Source organism: Vipera ursinii (genome assembly GCF_947247035.1).
Source record: "Vipera ursinii genome assembly, chromosome: 4".
Classification (NCBI taxonomy): Eukaryota; Metazoa; Chordata; class Lepidosauria; order Squamata; family Viperidae; genus Vipera; species Vipera ursinii.
The window spans coordinates 15877109-15897597 of NC_139514.1; the positions used below are offsets into that span (position 1 = coordinate 15877109).

At 44.3% G+C, this 20489-nt stretch overlaps 1 protein-coding gene across 1 annotated transcript; it reads right to left on the reverse strand.

The window, feature by feature from the left end:
• Nucleotides 1-204: 204 nt before the first annotated feature.
• Nucleotides 205-20280, reverse strand: LOC310640237 (matrix metalloproteinase-27-like). Its single transcript, XM_083362414.1, has 11 exons — nucleotides 20173-20280; nucleotides 12843-13081; nucleotides 10684-10832; nucleotides 10462-10590; nucleotides 9456-9572; nucleotides 7323-7484; nucleotides 5054-5174; nucleotides 4039-4169; nucleotides 2569-2728; nucleotides 1050-1153; nucleotides 205-340 (listed from the first exon to the last, which is right to left on the reverse strand). The coding sequence occupies exons 1-11, from the start codon at nucleotides 20272-20274 to the stop codon at nucleotides 240-242; spliced, it is 1515 nt and encodes a 504-aa protein (XP_083218540.1). The 5' UTR covers nucleotides 20275-20280; the 3' UTR covers nucleotides 205-239.
• Nucleotides 20281-20489: the final 209 nt, after the last annotated feature.

The following is a 20489-nucleotide window of genomic DNA, read 5'->3' on the forward strand; positions in this document are numbered from 1 at the left end:
AATACAGATGTTTAAAAAAAGATCACATTTTATAACTAAACAGGAGCACGTAACAGTTTTGCAACCATCCCGAGGACAGCAAAAAGCTAATTTTCAATATTTCTTTACTACCATCTAGTGATCCTCTGAATTTTTGCTTCCCAAATGTATTATCTGTGATATATAACAATTCATAGTTGTTTAACAGAATCATCTGTATACTATTTTCCTCTTACAGGAACTGTCTTTTAAGACAATTTCTAGCAATTAAGCCAGCTGTTGCTCTTCATAACACGAATCACTCGTTTAGTCTTCGGATCAAATTCCCACTGCCTGGACCCATGGAAAAAATAGAAAAAACCTAAAAGGAAAGATACTGTATTATAGAAAAATGATAGAAACATGACATCGAAACAGTGCCAACTGTTTTAAAAAAAAACATGGATGGCATGAGGCAGGCTTTGTAAATTTATAAACCAATAGAGGAGAATATTTGTAGCTCAAGGTTAAATTGTTGAATTGAACTGCTAACACTGATGATGTTACCCAGTGAAGGAATGAAATGTCTGCAAGAAAACAACCAAGTTCAAAGAAGGATCTCTCCCTCCAAATTTGTAAATGCTGTGTAGACAAAGGATTAGTAGAGGCAGTCTCTGCTCTTTCAGCTGTGTGGCGATTGTAGAGATGATGCTAAGGCAAGCTCAAAAGTGACAAATCTTTGCAAGTTTCATTCAAAAATATGAACTTAATTCAAAGCCTTTTTATTTGTTTCTGGATAAGATTTCTGCATTTCAGCTTTTAGTCCTTAATTCTGACTACAGAAGACCACTGTATAAAGCGTACCAACATGCCGTTTAGTGAAACTGCTTAAGTTTCCTTGTTAACCAATTTTTCTTTATAATGGTAATTATAAGTGAATTGTCTTGTGATGCAGTATAGTACTTTTAAGTACCACTGCCATGGGAAAGTGACATACAAATAAATAATGATAGTAGACAAGTTCCTATGTCTGTGGGCAAGTCCATGATCCATATTTTAGATCCACATTAGAATATGCCTTTTTCTCTTACCATTGAGCTGGAAGGCAGCATCAATCTTCTCATCAATTGCAGGAAAATCGTCTCTTATATTCCTTGGATAATCCTCATCCATGGAGTGAGTATTTTCATCATACCTGAAAAATACAATTTAAAGAACATATTAGATGCAAGATGTGCCTGGTGCAAATTCAGCCCATGGTCCTAGTGTAAGATGGCACTTAGCACTTAGACATATATACTGCTTAACTTCATAGTGCTTTACAGCATTCTTTGAGTGGTTTACAGAGTCAGCATATTGCCCCCAACAATCTGTGTCCTCATTTTACCGACCTTGGAAGGATGAAAGGCTGAGTCAACCTTGAGCCGGTCAGAATCAAACTCCTGGCAGTGAGCAGAATTAGCCTGCAATACTGTATTCTAACCACCATGCCATCACACAGATAGTGAGAACAGCTGTTGGTGTAATATGTAACGTTGAGGAAGATGGAATAGATACAAGAGAACAGATTCAGGTGGAGAACAATGCAATACATCACAAATGACTCACATTCTATTTGCTGATTGTTTGGAAAGTAACGGAAAGTAATATATAAATATTTGTAAATGTAGGAAATATATTTACATAAATATTGATTTATGTATTCATGAATATATTTATGAATATAATTCATATCCATATTCTGCTTTCCATATCAGTGCATTTGGATGCAGTGTTTGTTAGTGCTTTTGTGTTATGTTTAGGGTGTGAACAGTTGCTTTAGAAGATGAAATCTATTGTCACATATGAGTTCTAGAACAAGGATGCATAAAAATTGTGACAGGGGTTGAAAGCTGAGGTATGCTAGCTTCATTTGAGTGTGGGGGAAAGTAGACTATGACCAAAAAGTGGACAATGCTAAAATAAAAAATTGAATTTGGTTTGATGTGAGATAAAGCTAAGTTTGTTTTGGTTTAAACACGAACAATTAAAGTTGAAAATAATTAAATGCAGTTAAAGAATTGTTTACAATGTACATAATATTAACACTTGTCTTTTCTCCTGTAAAAAAATCTGAATTAAAAAAATTATTTTTGAAGGTATCCCAGGACTGCACCAATGAACCGAAGGCTGTAGGCTGTAGGTTGTGCATTTCCTTTTCAGATAAACATATTAAAAGTTTGTGTATATATATATATGGGCCCACCACTCACACAAATGGAGGTACACATGCTGGCCCACCCACTGCACACACTAGTGGAGCTACATGTGTGCACGCCTCACCGGCTGCTTCTGTGGCCTGGTCCTGAAAGAGCCGTAGGCCAGTGGTGGGCCACAGCCTCGGGGTTGGGGACCCCTGCTTTAAAAGTCTTTTTTATTTTCCTTTCCCTTCTTTCTGAATGTACTCTGCATTTTCTTTTACTATTGTTATTAAAAGAATAATAAATAATCGATAAAAATATTTTTTAAATGGTACTTAAAAATCACTTTAATATCTCCCTTCCATCTTTTCTTCCTAAGGCTCAGTGTGACTTTTATTATTTTTCAAAGGAGTTCTTTAAGAGAACTTACCTCCAGTAATGGTTACCAACAAAGAAATAAGTTTTTCTAGTATCTTTATCAAAAACAGCAGCATCGATTTTCTCCGTGCTTGTTGGGAATCCCAACTTGTCAATGGGCTGGGGATACCCAGGCTGCATTTGAAGCCCACTAATCATCCAGAATTTATTACCTGTTGAAAGATATAGGAGGAAAAAAGGTCAAAGGTTTTCAAATTTAATAATCTCCATTGTTTGTCTACCTGACTGTTGATCTGCCAGTATACATCTATCTATCTATCTATCTATCTATCTATCTATCTATCTATCTATCTATCTATCTATCTATCTATCTATCTTTCGATCAATCTATTTATTTATTTATTTATTTATTATTTTAATCCCATTTATATCCCGCCCTTCTCCGAAGACTCAGGGCGGCTCTCAATCTAAGCACAAATCAATGTGCTTAGCAATAGCCTTCATTCTATGTATATGCCTGCTTATTAGGGCTTTCGCCCCCCCCCAAGCGGCATTATTACAAAGTCAGCTTAATTGCCCCCAACAATCTGGGTCCTCATTTTACCTACTTCGGAAGGATGGAAGGCTGAGTCAACCTAATCTATGTCTATTTATCTATATCTATCTAATCAATTTAAATGAATGATGGCTGCCCCTCTAAGTATAAAGGTAAAAGTTCCCCCACACATGCGTGCTAGTCGTTTCCGACTCTAGGGGCCGGTGCTCATCTCCGTTTCAAAGCCAAAGAGCCAGCGCTTGTCCGAGGATGTCTCCGTGGTCATGTGGCTGGCATGACTAGACGCCAAACGCTGCTACCTTCCCACCGTAGTGGTCCCTATTTTTCTACTTGCATTTTACGTGCTTTCGAACTGCTAGGTTGGCAGAAGCTGGGACGAGTAACAGGCGCTCACTCTAAGTATATAGGACTCTTTATTTTTCTTTAATTTTCTTTATTCATTTATTCTATTTAAAACACTTATAGCCACCCATCTTTTAATCAACTCTGGGCAGCTCGTTTTCTTAAAGCAAAACCCAGTGTGAGTTCTATACAAGAGTCTTTCATCAAAAGCAAACATTCTTCTTCATTTACAGAATCCTTTCAGTTTGCATGTCCCTGTCTTAAATCTCCCTTAGTTCCTACACCCAGGCAAGCTATTAGCCAGCTCAGAAGAGCTATGTCAAATCATCATGCAGATTTTTGCTCCTTCGCCACAAATGAACTTGACTATTAGCCTTGAAAATTCAGTGCCATCTCTGCTTTTGTCTAAACCCCCCCTTTTTTTACTTTTCTTTTTCTTATTTACATCTTGTTTCCTCTTCTCCAACAGCTGGTTGCTAGAGACATTACTATTCTCAGAGACCCAAATGGTATGTTTGCACAGAGCTTTTGAAATTAGTGCAGGAGCCATATGTATCACTCCAGGACTGCAGGTTTTTCATTCCTAAACTTCTAATTCAAATAACATAAGCCTTAATGTCTTACCTTTAAAGAAAAAAACCTGATCATTCATATTTTCATAAGCTGCCTGGATTCCAGATGGCAGCAGAGGTGACAAAGTAGAAATTGATTCCAAGTCCACTTCAGAGCTAGTAGGATACACTCTCCAGATGTTCCTGCAAAGAATATGATGGTACATTTCCTATTACTAAAAATAATTATTTTGTGAATTAAAACAGGCAACTGGTCCTATTGTAAATCAATTTATTAATAAAGGGAAAAAGTCTAACAAAGTCAGAAGGGTATAATTAGGGACAAAAGCTGAACATAAGAACACCTTATGGTGCAATGGCTTGTATATTTACTCAGAAGTAAGGCCCCCTATGTTTTCTGGAGAGTCATCCTAGTTAGATTTCAGGCTTCAAGGACTAAGAAAATAAGAATCCTTTTGAGCTAGAAACCTATAGTTCTGTAATCTAACGGTTGAGCCATGTATTATTTGATGCAAATCCTACCTTGATTGCTTCCCTCTAAATTCTAATCCACGTGCAATTTGGAAGAAAATAATTGTTGTTATAATTGGTGTTATTCTAATTGGTGTTATTCTAAGGTTTATAGTGAGTAAATAAATTACTTACAGTTACAATTATGTTTTAATGGAACAAAGTTGCCAGCTTTCTGCAATGGAGTCAGAAAAGTATGATGAGGCAAAAGGCCTATGGACATCCTCAGTCATCCAGGCCATGGCTGCTCCAAAGGTGTTTTTTTCCAGAGATAACTGGACTTTCTTTGTTTTTCCTTGAAGATGTTTCACTTCTCATCCAAGCTTCTTCATTTCAAAACTGAAGAATCTTCTTAAATGAGAAGCGAAAATGTCTTCAAGGAAAAAGAAAAAAGAAAAAGTACCTTGCGACAACTATGATGAGGCAACTAATGAACACTAGGTGGGGGTCGAGAGTGGAAAAGATTTTATTTTCAATGTCAAGCTATTCAACATGCCACATATGTACTACGCAGCAATTCCTTCTTTCTCCCTTTATAGTAAGCAAATCCTGTTTACCTTCCCTTAAAAAATATCACTTCTCTTCGGAAGGTAGTGATGGCATCAAACTTTAGCTTGGGATCACAAGCTTTTGATACTGTTGGCTTCACTGGTTCATTTGAAGGATTTTGTGATGGTCCTAAAATAATCAGGTGGAATATGATTAATCATAACACTTATTCTCCGAGTGGAAAGATTGTGGACAAATGGAGCGAATTATGCAATATATGCAATTTTTATCTAATCACAGAATTGCATCGTTTCCAGAATGCTTTCATGAGACACATAATGTCATCGTGGGCTTGTTTTGGATGCTCATGTTCAGACCTAATTATTGCTTGCAATTTCTCTGTATTGTCACAATTATTCAACAGGTTGGTCTTGCCAGCGTACTAGCTGTGTTGTCATGTTGAACTAAACCATGATATATATAATCATAGCTTGTTGAATACGCAATGATCTCCTGAGTTCACTCAAGATGCAAAGCCAAAGGAAAATTAACAATATCGTGGTATGCCCAAACATAGTGTATCATATTGAATTTGCAGGGGATTTTTGAAACTAATCATATTCCTGTTGCTTTTGCAAGCAATAAAGTAGGCAGGCCTGGAATGCTACAGAAGAGATTCTGGAGTGGTCCAAGAGATCCTGGAGCATTGCCTGAAACCTGAATGCATTACTTCAAGCATCTCTTCCAAATTTCTTGCTGTAGCCATATAAATGACCCTTAAATGACACAATGGAATTGTTGGTTCTCAGAAAACACTGGCATAGCAACTGTGACCTTGGCAACTATATACACCAACATAAAGGTTTTGTGTTTCAGAATTTGAAAGGGTTTTATTTATTTTAACCCAAGAAGTTTCCGTTCTCCTATATTTCTGGATAGGAGGGATGGCTTTTGTTCAACCTGGTTTATCTTGGCTGGGGCAACTTCAGCCAAGGCCTGCAGTATCTGGAACTTGGCCATTTTGAATATCTATCATTAATATTAAACTTTCGGAAAGCAATGGAGAATCAATTAAATAAATATACCTGTACAACATGAAGCATAAGAGAGGAAAATGCTAGTATTTTTTAATGTGAAGAGGATGAAGGGGTGCCTATTTCAGCAATGATTTGGTGTAAGATGTGGGGGAAGGAGAAGGTATTCATTAATTGGCTAACCTAAAATGATAAAAACTAGTTTGCTTGACAGAAGTTTCTTGGATGAGAAGCCAAACGTCTTCAAAGAAAACATGGAAGTCCAGTTGCCTCATGAAAAAAGCACCTTTGGATAGTTTCCTTGACACTTCTCTGAAAGTTATAAGAAACTCAATCATACAAGTACTCATGAATTCAAGGTAGTCCTTGTTTAGTGACCCTTTGACCAGTTACAACAGCACTGAAAAAAGTGACTTATGATCTTTTTTCCACACTCGTTGCAGCATCCCCATGGTCACAGGATCAAAATTCGGATGCTTGGCAGCTGGTATGTATTTATGAGGGTTGCAGGGTCCCGGGGTCATGTGAACACCTTTTGTGACCTTCTGACAAGCAAAGTCAATGGGGAAGCCAGATTCACTTGACAATCTTGTTAGTAACATAACAACTGCAGTGATTCATTCAACAACTATGGCAAGAAAGATCATCAAATGGGGCAAAACTCACTCAAGAACTGTCTTGTTTAGCAACTGAAATTTTGGACTCAGTTGTGGTCATAAGTCTAGGACTATCTGTAGTCAAAAGGACCTGGAAAAATACTGGACATGCTTTCCAACATTCCTTTCTTACATCATACTAGCATGTCAGATGACCCATGAGACTCCTTTAATTTTTGTTCATAATTAATTTAATTTAATTTTAATTTAATTTAATAATATTTATATACCGCCCTTCTCCCTGAGGACTCAGGGCGGTTCACAGGGCAGAATAAAATACTACATACAAACGTTAAAACAAGATTAAATAATTGCCCATATTAAAACAGTTGGAATAAAATTCTAAAACAGCAATTTAAAATTAAAACAAAAAATTAAAAAAAAACCCCACCAATCCCCATCAGGCTAGGCCGGCTTGTACAAACAGAAACGTCTTGAGGTCGCGGCGAAAGGAGCGAAGATCGGGCGCCATCCGGAGCTCTACCGGTAGCTGGTTCCACAGCTCCGGAGCGCCCACAGAGAAGGATCTCCCCCTGGGGCCACCAATCGACATTCCCTGATCGGTGGCACCCTGAGGAGGCCCTCTCTGTGGGCCCTCTCTATAATTTGTTACCATCCATTTCTGATCATCTGTTTTTTTTTCTTACCATAGATGGCCTGAATAGCATTAATATCATCTTCAGACAGTGGGGACTCATCAGGGTCAATGGGCTTATAATTGGGGAACATCAGGGCTCTTGGATCATTAGAATGTGCGAGGCCAAGTACATGCCCAATCTCATGTGCAGCCACAAGGAACAGGTTAAATTCTAAATAAATAAAAAATAAACCAATAAAACATAATTATACATGGATTGTAGATGCATACCTAAGTTCCACTGAGTTCCATGGGATTCAGTCTCAAGTAAATGCACATATGACTTCTCTATTTGGGGCTTATGTGGAGAGAATGAGATATTTGTAATACATGCATATAATATGCCAAAGAACTTCACAAAGAATTACATACCAGAACACTGTTTTATTTATGTAAGGAACAGTTATTTTTTAAAAAAAATCCATAATTTACTTATTTTCAAGAGAACCAATTTGGTTGAGTAGTTAAGCTGGGAGACCATGAGAAACCAACTGGATGACTTTGGACCAGACAATCTCAGCTCTAGGAAGAATGACTGGCAAGCCATTTTTGAAAGTACCAATAAAAGTGAATATTTGTAGCTCAGGATTGAAATGAGGGGTTTTCGGTGATCTCTGAGCTTGGTTGTTTTCTTGTAGATATTTTATTACCCAAATTAGGTAACACTGATGATGCTAACCTAGTCTGGATAATGAAATGTCTGCAAAACAAAAACAACAACAACAACCAAGCTCAGAGACCACCAAGGACCCCTCACTTTTGAAAGTGTTGCTGATAAAATTCCATGACTTGTTCCTGTAGTTCAGGCCTCAGGACTTGATGAACTAATACAACAATTATAATGTTAAAGTGTTCTTAGGTGTCCTTGCAAGCAATCATGGCTGGGCCTGGAGCAATTGATTCCCAACATTTTCAGGGCATGATGGTCAAGGCAGATTGTGGTGGGATATTTGTTTTTCCACTCTGTTCAATGCAGTGGATTGTAATAATCCCCATTATGTTTGTAATCATTTCCACTGACAGCCATGCTGAACATGACAGCAAATCAGTAGCGTAGCTCCGGGGCTCACATAGAAGATGGACATCCAAATCAGATGAGTTTGGGAAAAAAGGATAAATGGATCTAATCTTTTCAAAGCTGTCCATCCTTACTCCTTTTTTGCCCATAGAACAGTGATGGCAAACCTATGGCACGCGTGCCAGAGGCAGCACTCAGAGCCCTCTTTGTGGGCACACCTGCTGCCACCGCCAGCAGCTTGTGAAGGTCCATTAGGCTACTGCCGGTGCCCAGAGCGGCAGCCCCGCCCAGCACAAAGGAGGCGCAACCGGCTAGCAAGCTCGAGTAGAGGTGGTAGAGCATGCCCCCATGCACTCGCTGGCCTTTGTGTGCAGGGGCTGATAGTGTCAGGCAGCATCCACCCCTGCCTCGCCATGCCTTGCCCTGCAGCAATGGCATCCCCACCCTACTCCCAGCCTCACCCTGCAGGATGAGCCTCCTGCCCACTGCTCTACCCACCAGAGACCCCTTGGATCTCTCCCAATCCTGCCCAGCCCCCACAGACATCCCCCCATAAGCAACATCAAGGTGGCCATGCCCACCCTGGCCATGCCCACCCAGTGCCATACCACCGCAGCCATGCCCACCCAGTGGGCCACACCCCCCATCCCCCGTGAGGGCACCACAATGCTGATGCGACCCTGGCACTTTGTGATAAATAAGTGGGTTTTGGGTTGAGGTTTGGGCACTCGGTCTCTAAAAGGTTCGCCATCACTGCCATAGAACATTCATTTTGGGGCTTTCCATGTGTCACCTCTGGCTGATGAAGCTCCATCAGCAGTTTTCTGGCTTCCCATCCAGTGTGAGCTCCAGCTGAAGTTGAGAACTGTATTGATGGTCAAAAGAGACCAATTCCTTATCCAAGCATTTACTATCTTTTTATATTGGAAGCTGAAGAACTCCATACAAAGAAAACTTACAAAAAGTTTCAGGCAACCATCGGTGTTCATTTTTTAAAAAATGCAAGAAGAACCTTGCATTGGTGTAGACTGCTCCCACTGCCATAAGTACTGATAAAATCATATCCCCCCATTTTTACAAGGAAGAATTCCTTTGTAGAATGGAGTGGAGAATCTTTAAACTTACTAATGGTGGAGTAAGGGACAGGAACAGCAGAAGAATGCAGCTTTGGGGCTTTTTTCAAAACAGGAGTCCTGTCATCATCTGCTGGAGCAACAGGAGAATTTCTAGATCTTCTTTGCTCTGTAAATAAATGAAGGAATAATGTCATTTTCAACTAATCCTAGTTCTGAGTGGTAGGAGCAAGCCATAAAATAATCAGAATAATTAGAGGTGAGATTTCCCCTTCCCTGTTTTCCTTTTGATGGAGTTCCTACTTACTTATCTTGGTTAGCAGTAAAACCTGCCTTTGTCTCAAAAAAACCTCATGGATGAAAAAGTTTCCTTCATACTTACCATCCCACAATAACTGAATTTACGTACAGGTAGTTCTCAGCTTATGACCCGTTGCTTAGCAACCATTTGAGTTATGGCGGACCCCAAAAATGGTACTTATGACCTGGTTTCAAAGTTCTGATGTCCACCCACTTTCTGAAGTTATGTGACTGCATTTTGGATGCTCAGCAACCAGCCCACAATTACATACAGCCATTTGCAGTGCCCTGTGGTCATATGATTACAATTTGCAACATTACAACAGCCAGCGTTTACTTCCAGTTTCTGGAAAAATGGACCCATAGTCAACAATAGGTTTGCGTAAGGAATGTGGTGTTCCTATAATGACCATGGATTATACTTAATAACTACCCTGTTTGCTTTACGATCAACACATTTGCTTAACAGCCACTTTAAAAAATGTCATATAATTGAGTCCAGTCACGTTGTGACCCATTTTATGACCGTCATGACTTACAACCGTGATTGTGAGCTCACAGTCGTAACATGAGCATTGCCTATAATTGTAAGCTCCGTACTTGGTTCAGTGGAATTCAGCTCAGATAACCATGCACAGCAATGTAGTCGTACACATGCCTGCATTATTATTCTGGATTGTCTTCTTTGGAGGATTGTCTACAGCTACAGTTAAAATAGCTCTTGCAACTTCAAAACTGAAAGGTTTATTACTACTTACCATACAAACTGGCTACCCAAGTTTCATCCTCATCAAAATGCACATTTCCACGGAAGTAATGACCAGGAGGGAAAGCATGCCCAAGGACACCAAGGGGTCCGTCAAATTGCCGCGGGCAGCGGCCATGCACTGAAAGACAACATGATATGAGATTACTCTCACTTCGTCATAAAAAGAGCTTAAAGAAACTTAAAGCTGCTGTGGGATTTAAGGTGCTACTACCTCTTGTTGCAAACTCTATCGTGATGTCTGCTCTCCCTCTGTGAATCCTGTTGAAAGTCAAAGGCGTCACCTTACTCCAAACTTCAAAAGCCTTCTTGATGGAGGCATCCACATCTGCTCTCCTCATGTCAGGTGTGTAATTCATAATTCTAAGAAAATTATAATGCAGAACACTTTCTCACTGAAACAGTTTGGTCTAGTTCAGGGGTAGGCAACCTTGGCTCTTTTATGACTCGTGGACTTCAACTCCCAGAATTCCTGGCTGGCTCAGGAATTCTGGGAGTTGAAGTCCACGAGTCATAAAAGAGCCAAGGTTGTCTACCCCTGGTCTAGTTGTTAAAGCACCGGGCTAGAAATTGGGAGACTGTGAGTTCTAGTTGCTCCTAAGGCATTTAATTTAATTTAATTTAATAATATTTATATACCGCCCTTCTCCCTGAGGACTCAGGGCGGTTCACAGGGCAGAATAAAATACTAAATACAAACGTTAAAACAAGATTAAATAATTGCCCATATTAAAACAGTTGGAATAAAATTCTAAAACACCTAGTTAAAATTAAAGCACAAAATTAAAAAACCCCACCAATCCCCATGAGGCTAGGCCGGCTTGAACAAACAGAAACGTCTTGAGATCGCGACGAAAGGAGCGAAGATCGGGCGCCATCCGGAGCTCTACCGGTAGCTGGTTCCACAGCTCCGGAGCGCCCACAGAGAAGGATCTCCCCCTGGGGGCCACCAATCGACATTCTCTGATCGGTGGCACCCTGAGGAGGCCCTCTCTGTGGGAACGCACAGGGCGCAGGGAGCTTGATGCCGGCAGCAGATGTTCCCTAAGGTACTCCGGCCCCATGCCATGAAGGGCTTTAAACACTGTTACCAGTACCTTGAATCTCACCCGGAAGACAACTGGCAACCAATGCAGCTCACGGAGCAGCGGTGTAACGTGGGAGTATCGGGAGACTCCCAACACAACTCTCGCGGCTGCATTCTGTACCAGTTGGAGCTTCCGGGTGGTCCTCAAGGGCAGCCCCATGTAGAGAGCGTTGCAGTAGTCCAGACGAGAGGACACGAGCGCATGAGTGACCGTGCATAAATCATCCCGGCTAAGATAGGGCCGCAACTGGCGCACCAGGCGAACCTGGGCGAAGGCCCCCCTAGTCACAGCTCCTATATGGTCTTCCAAGGTGAGCCGTGAATCTAGGAGGACTCCCAAGTTGCGAGCCCTATCTACGGGGGGTAATAGTTCACCCCCCATAGCATGAAAGCCGGTTGGGCGACCCTGAGCCAGTCATTCTTTCCCAGCCTAATCCACCTCACAAGGTTGTTGTTGGAGTGAAAATAGTAGAAGGGAGGGGGCATTAGGTATGTTTGCTGCCTTGTGTTATTCATAAAATTAATAAAGGTGGGAAAAACAGTTAAAAAATCATTTGCACTACTCTGGCAAATAATGATCTGGACTGAAAAATGAATATGCAAGTCAGAAGCAAGTAGATTGAGACAAATGACTACAATTTTTCCAATTCATGTTGCCCAGTTCCAGGATAGAATTATTCATATGACCTTTATTTTTTATTGAGATGTGAGCAAAATGAATTCCCTTTCCCGCTGCCTAAGGCATTTTCTTCTAGTGAATTATTTTTGCAAAACAGCAGTATCCAAGGCTAGGTTTTGGGGTATAGTGAGTAGGGCTAAAGCATAAGTTAGTTTCCCTTTTATTTCATTTCATTTAAATTATTAAACCAAATCAAATTAAATGGATTAATATGGTTCGTGCCTAGGCTTGCACTTAAAAATTTCTCTTTTCTATCATATTAAAAAATACTATTTATACTGAACTTTAAAGTTCTCCCAAACTTTCAGGAGAAACAATGCAATTCCAAAATCCTAAATTGTATATCTATACAGTATTGTAAATGTTCAAGTTTGGTTTTTTGCAGTTTAAAATAAAGTTTTAATAGTGACATTTAATTTTCAGTATTTTTCAACTTATAAATGCTGAGTTTATGACAAAATCATTGTTACTTAAGATCTATTATGTATACAGCTAAGGAGGTACTATGTTATTCTTATCTGATGCATGTGGACATAATTCAGGGGATATCTCTAAGAATTTCTTGATGTCATCTCATTTATTTGGTCTATCAATAAAATATTTTCACCTGTATGTGAGCTTGATTTTTCTCCATCCAGGAAGAGCCAGGACATATTGTCCAATATCAGGAACACCACATCGTGGTTGTTGCATAACTTCTAGCGTCTCAGCATCAACCTTTCCTGTTACATTCAATCTAAAAAAGTCTTGCATTTGTTTGATTTTATCCACAAAGGATAAATTATTTATCTTCCAGCCTCGCTGCCTTAGATCAGCTTTTTGCTCATAAAACTGATTGATATATGCCTGATGAAAACAGAAAAGCATGTAGATATACAAATTAATACATGATTTTCACATTAATTTGTTATACACTATAACATATTTTGTTTGGCTGGTAGAATTGTAATGGCATATTCATTTTTGCAATTTCTTAGCAATATTGCTACAGGTAGTCCTCAACGTATGACCACAATTGGGAACAGAGTTTCCATTAGTAAGTAATTTGATCATTAGGTGAATTGCACCGGATTTTATGACATTTTTGCTATGGTCATTAAGCAAATCAGGTGGTCATTAAGTGGCCATTGACTTTGCTTGTTAAAAACTCCTTGGAAACACCGCAAGTGACCATCATGGGACCCTGGGATGCTGCAGCCATTGTCAATACATGCCTGTTGTCAAACACTCAAATTTTGATCATGTTACTGCAGCAGTCATATATCTGAGGACTGGTCATGTCACTTTATTCAGCATCATCATAAGTTTGAACAGTTGTAAAACAAATGATCCTGTCCATATTAGGAGTTAATACTGAGTGAAGGTGTCTGCTCTGCCTGCCATTCTCCCAAATACAAGATTTATTCCATATATCTGTTGATGTGACTTGTCAGAATGCCAAGCTGACATGAATTTTGGAATTTGCTTGACCTAAAATGTCAACGGTTTACTTGTGGTTCTTATTTGCTGAGCTTAATTGTGCTTCTTTATGAGCTGAGATTTAAGGAATGTTCATCACATCTTGTGACTGTCAGTTGACCGTCATATATACAGGTAGTCCTTGGCTTAGGACATTTCAGCCCAAATTTCTGATGCTAAGTGAGACAGTTGTTAAGTGAACTTTGCCCCATTTTATGACTTTTCTTGCCACAGTTGTAATACAATTGTTAAATGAATCCGTCTTCTCCATTGACTTTGCTTGTCAGAAGGCTGCAAAAGGGGATCACATGACTCGGGGACACTGCAATTGTCATAAATATGAGTCAGTTGCCAAGCACATATCAGTTGATCATGTGACCATGGGGATGCTGCAATGGTTGTAAGTATGAAAAAATGGTCATAAGTCACTTTTTTCAATGCCATTGTAACATCAAATGGTCACTAAATGAACTGTTGTAAGCGAGGACTACCCATATGTTCATGCATGTCTTTTGTCAATTTTCTATTTCTTCATCCTATGTAGAAGTTTTTACTGTCTTTGCAACATATGTGATAGGTGATCTGTGTTTTTTTGGGATTGGGGTAGCATTACTTGATCTTTGGAGTTGCATTAACACAGGGGTCTTCAAAGTCAGCCCTTTTATGACTCATGGACTACAACTCCCAGAATTCCTCAGCCAGCGTGCTTGACTGAGGAATTCTGGAAGTTGAGGTCCATCAGTCATAAAAGGGCCAAGTTTGAAGACTCCTGCGTTAACATAACCATTACAACCTATGAAAAAGGATAACTACCCCGCCACCATACACCACAAATTTCTCACTACAATTTCTGTACAATTTCTGTAACAACTGTTCAAAATTAGGATGACGTCTTAAGCAAAGTCAGAGCATCAGAACTCAGATAAGGGAAGAAACAACACTTTAATCAAGGACCAATTTAAAAAAAAAACAGACTCCAAACGGGACTGGCAAGGCAAGTTCCTATATTATAAAACCGGCAAACCTCCCTCTCCTATGCACTGAGGTTGTGTTCTGAACCAGCCCTCTTCTGGCCTTGTAAAGGCAAACCCCTATTTAAGAAGAAGAGACTGGAGAGCTTCCAAGGCTAAAAGGCATCTGCCAAGATTTAATTACGCAGTTAACAAAAACACAAGAGCTTGTCTTCTCAAGCGGAAAAGTTGCTTTCAGCAACCAGCCCCTCCCCAAACACTCCTTTTATAGAGAGCTCAGGGCGTGGTCTCCCTGTGCCTCCTCCCGAGGAGTCTCACAGCCTTTCTTTGTTTGTTCCTGCTCGACTGCCTCCTGCGTCGGGCGTCCTTGAACAAGGCCAGCTGTGGGTCATCTTCCTCCGCACTCTCGGGCTCACGCAGCTGAGAAGAGGTCCCCGGCTGAGGGCTCTGCAAAGACTACAAATCATCATCAGCCGGTTCGTTTCCCTCCTCCCCCACATCTGAGTCATCCGATACATCGGAGCCGGCTGTCGGACCCACAGGCTGGCCCTGAGTCACAACACTATCCCGCACCGCAGGGCCCTTCCCCCGGGTCTGCCGATCCGGATGCGGTCGGGATGGGAACTGTTCGTGAAAAGTAGTCACCAACGCAGGGGCATGAACGGCGGTCGCGTCTTCCCATGTGAAGTCCTCCGGCCCGTACCCTTTCCACTCGATCAGGTACTGGAAGCGACCTTTCAGCCAGCGGGAATCCCTGATGCTGGCGACCTCGTACTCGGGGGTGCTGTCGCCATCACGAGGTCCTGATGGGGGAGGTTCCGCTTGGCGAAGTGGACAAGCCGGTTGTTCGGGGACCAACAAGGACCGACGGAAGACGGGGTGCACGCGCAGGGAACGTGGCAGAGTTAAACGATAGGCGACCGGGTTGATGACGGCCTCGACTGGGAACGGTCCAAGGTAACGGTGGTCCAACTTCCTCGCCGGCCGAGTGGATGGTAGGTTCCTGGTGGACAGCCAGACCCGATCCCCCACCGATAATGGAGGCGTATCCCTTCTCGACCGATCGGCGAACCTCTTGTAGTCGGCCTTGGCCTTCTCCAGCTGCCGTCGCACCAACCGATGGATCGCCTGTAACTCCGCCATGAATTCGTTCGCTGCCGGCTCCGGTGAGTCCACGGGAGAAAGGGGGAAAAACCGGGGGTGATAACCCACGTTGGCCAAGAACGGTGTCATCTGCGTGGAGGTGTGCTGCGAGTTGTTAAAGGCAAACTCGGCTATGGCCAAATAGTCCACCCAATTGTCCTGCTGCAGGTTAACGTAGCAGCGCAGATACTGCTCTAAGATGCCGATGACCTTCTCGGTACCCCCGTCGGTTTGAGGATGATGCGTGGACGAGAGGCAAACCTTAATGTCCAACGCCCGCATCAACTCCTGCCAGAAGCGGGCTGTAAACTGGGCCCCCCTATCGGAGACGACTCTATCGGGAAGGCCGTGCAGCCGGAACACCTGTTGGATGAACATGCGACTAGTGGCGCGAGCTGACGGTAAGCCACGACAGGGGATGAAGTGCGCCATCTTGGTCAACATGTCCACCACCACAAACACTGTCGTGAAGCCGGAGGATGGGGGTAGATCCGTCAGAAAGTCCATGGACACAGCCCCCCAGGGTCTCTTGGGCGTTGGCAAAGGCTGCAGTAAACCAGGCGGGGCCCCTGTCGCTGACTTGGCCTGCCTGCATGGGACGCAGGAGGTGACATAAGACTGGACATCGTGTCGGACTCGGGGCCACCAGAATGTACGGGAGACCAGGTTCAGAGTCTTGAACAGGCCAAAATGCCCCGCAGCCGGGTTATCATGACATTGGCTGAGGACGAGTCCCCTGAGTGGCCCTCCTGGAACATAGAGCCGGTCACGATAATACAGGAGTCCATCCGTGACCGACCAAGGCGAATCTGGCCCCACCTCTTCCTTCCGCTGAGCCACCCACGCCTCCTGCTGCTGCGCCTCCCGGATCCGAGCCCGTATATCCACCGGCTCCCGCACCGCAGCAAAAGACTCGACGGGGATCACTGTCCTGGGCGGAAGCTTGTCTTCCACTCGGGTGTACTCGGGCTTCCTGGACAGAGCATCCGCTCTCTGGTTGTGCCCGCTTGGTATGTACCGCACCCGGAAGTCAAACCTCGCAAAGAAGAGGGACCACCGGATCTGGCGTTGGTTCAAATTCCGAGCAGTCTGCAGGCTTTCCAGATTCTTGTGGTCCGTCCGGACCTCGATTTGATGCCGCGCCCCCTCCAGATGATGCCTCCAAGCCTCGAACGCCGCCTTGATGGCCAGCAGCTCCTTCTCCCAGATGGTATAGTTGCGCTCCGAGGGATTCAATTTCCGAGAGTGATACGCGCAAGGGAAAAGGGTACCGTTGGGCGTCGCTGCCTGGAGTAACACGGCCCCAATGGCAATGTCGGAGGCGTCTGCCTCCACGACAAACGGCCGTTGCGGGTCAGGATGCTTCAAGATGGGCTCCTTCATGAAGGCGTCCTTCAAAGCTTGGAACGCCTGTTGTTCGGGGGCGTTCCACTGGAACCGAGTCTTCTTCTGCAGGAGCCGGGTGAGGGGGGCTGTCAAGGCAGCAAAGCCAGGGATGAATGTCCGATAGTAGTTGGGAAATCCAAGAAGTCGCTGAACATCCTTCACGCGACGCGGGGGTTGCCAACTCTGCAACGACTCAACTTTACTCGGTTCCATGGTGATGCCCTCAGGAGAAATGCGGTGGCCCAAGAAATCAATGGTCACCTGGTAGAACTGGCACTTCTCCAACTTGGCAAACAGCCGATGTTTCCGGAGGCGCTGCAGGACCTGACGGAGATGCTGATGATGCGCTTCACACGACGGGGAGTAAATCAGGATGTCGTCCAGGTAAATCACAACAAACTGGTCCAACAGATCCCGAAAGATGTCATTCATAAAATGCTGAAACACAGCGGGGGCGTTGGTCAGGCCAAACGGCATCACCGTGTACTCAAAATGTCCATAGCGAGTACCAAACGCCGTCTTCCACTCATCACCCGGCCGAACCCTGACGAGGTTGTAAGCTCCACGCAGGTCCAGTTTCGTGAAGATCTTAGCCTCCCGGAGTCGGTCCAAGAGCTCGGGGATGAGGGGCAGCGGGTAGCGGTTACGCACCGTGATAGCGTTGAGTTTCCGGTAGTCACAGCAAAGCCGTAACTCGCCCGACTTCTTTTTGACGAAGAGCACGGGCGCAGACACTGGCGAGGACGAGGGCCGGATGAAACCACGAGCCAAGTTCTTTGTCAGGAAGTCCCGCAATGCAGCCAACTCGGGCTCCGACATGGAGTACAAACACCCCACTGGGAGAGGCGCATCAGGGACTAGGTCAATGGAGCAGTTGTAGGGCCTGTGCGGGGGTAATTGGTCCGCCTCTGACTCGCTGAACACGTCAGCAAAGTCGGACAGTTTGGGAGGCAAGGAAACCCCTGGGGAACCCTCCACCTGGCCGGCACAGATATGGCGGGTGTGGTCCACGCACTGCAAACTTGGGAAGGTGACCAAGTTCTGAGACCAATAGATCTGTGGATCATGCGCCCGGAGCCACGCCAGTCCCAAGACCACGGGGAAGTGCAGTTCCGAAGTGACGTAGAACTGAATGGCCTCCACATGGGTACTGATGGCCATACACACGGGTTGCGTGGCAGCCGTAATAGGCCCGGACAGGAGCACTCGACCATCGATGGTCTCCACAAGCATGGGCGGATCCACTGGACACTGGGGAACAGCCCATTTGGCCACAAAGGCCGAATCCATAAAGTTAGTGGTAGCCCCAGAGTCAATTAAGGCATGGACCGGAATCCCCTCTGGCTTGCCAGGAAGGATCAGACGTGCCTCCAAAATCAAATGCCGTGAAGGTTCACAGGCACCGTCGGAACGGCATCGCTCGGCGTGGTCGTTGTGGGTCGCCCGATCTTTCACACCGTCTAGATCGGGCTCGGGCCGTTTCCCGACAGCAAAGCAGGGGACTTTCTCAGGGCCGGCTTGGTCACTGATGCCCGCTGACGCGTCTTTGGACAAGAAGCAGCCAAATGTCCAGGGTCCCCACAGTAAAAACACAACCCCTCCGATCGTCGTCTGTCCATTTCCGTCACCGATAGACGGGACCTGGCGGCACCCAGCTCCATTGGCTCCTCCCTCTGGACTGGGGGCTCACGCACAACAGGGGCGGCAGGGGTCTGTGGGGTGGCACGGCGACTCTTTCGCTGCTGCAACCGGGCATCGATCCGCAGACAAAGATGGATCAGCCCATTCAGATCTGAGGGAATGTCCACGCGGGCCAGCTCATCCAACATCTCCTCTGACAAGCCATCCTGAAAGGCATCCACGAGCGCAGCCTCATTCCAGGCGGAATCCTGGCTAAGCAGCCGGAAATCGCTGATATAGGCCTGTAGAGGGCGCTGACCCTGCCTCAAAACTTTCAGGCGTCGGGTGGCAGTCTGCACCTTAATCGGGTCCTCGTACATGAGGCGCATATGGTCACAAAACCCCCCAAAGTTATAGAACAAAGGGCTAGGCTGTGCCAACAGAGGCGTGCCCCAACGAGCTGCATCTCCCGACAGAAGGCTCAACACGAATCCCACCTTATCTCGGTCAGTGGGGAAATCAACTGCTCTCACGCTGATAAAAAGCTGGCATTGTCCCAGGAAGGCAGGAAACAGTTCTGGATTACCAGCAAATTTATCCGGCATAGCTATCTGACATTTCCTCCTGGGTGGGGGTGCAGCATGTACCTGAGCTTGCAGTTGAGCCACCTGAGCTGCCAGCAAAGTAAGTTGCTGAGTGAGCTGGGCATTCTCGGCAAGAAGCTGCTCCATCGTAGTAATAAGGGGTGGGGGCTGAAAGCAAACTGTTCTGAACCAGCCCTCTTCTGGCCTTGTAAAGGCAAACCCCTATTTAAGAAGAAGAGACTGGAGAGCTTCCAAGGCTAAAAGGCATCTGCCAAGATTTAATTACGCAGTTAACAAAAACACAAGAGCTTGTCTTCTCAAGCGGAAATGTTGCTTTCAGCAACCAGCCCCTCCCCAAACACTCCTTTTATAGAGAGCTCAGGGCGTGGTCTCCCTGTGCCTCCTCCCGAGGAGTCTCACAGCCTTTCTTTGTTTGTTCCTGCTCGACTGCCTCCTGCGTCGGGCGTCCTTGAACAGGGCCAGCTGTGGGTCATCTTCCTCCGCACTCTCGGGCTCACGCAGCTGAGAAGAGGTCCCCGGCTGAGGACTCTGCAAAGACTACAAATCATCATCAGCCGGTTCGTTTCCCTCCTCCCCCACATCTGAGTCATCCGATACATCGGAGCCGGCTGTCGGACCCACAGGCTGGCCCTGAGTCACAACAGGTTGTTACATAGACCGGTAACTAAACATTTGCAGGAAAACAGCAAGCTCAAAAAATATGAAGAACCCAACAGTTCAGCCCAAGTTCAGTTCAGCCCAGTGGCATTGTTACCTGTGCAAGCTGTTGGTTTTGTTCTTCGCTTCTCTCCTCTGAAAGGGTGGGGAGTCCATAAGAAAATGCAATACACCAAAATAAAAGCAAAGTACGTTTCATCTTAAAACTGGGTCGCCTTGTTTACAGAGCAACAAAGTTTCTGCCTCAGCTATTGTGGCTCATCTGGCTTTCAAATTTTTTGTGCTTTATGTTTCATAAAGCCAGCTGTGGACTGACTCAACATTTCATCATGTTCTGATTAGCAATAGAAAGCACATACAGCCAGGAGAAGGTGTCACAGTGCAAGTAGACTTAAAATCTTGATTATATAAAAC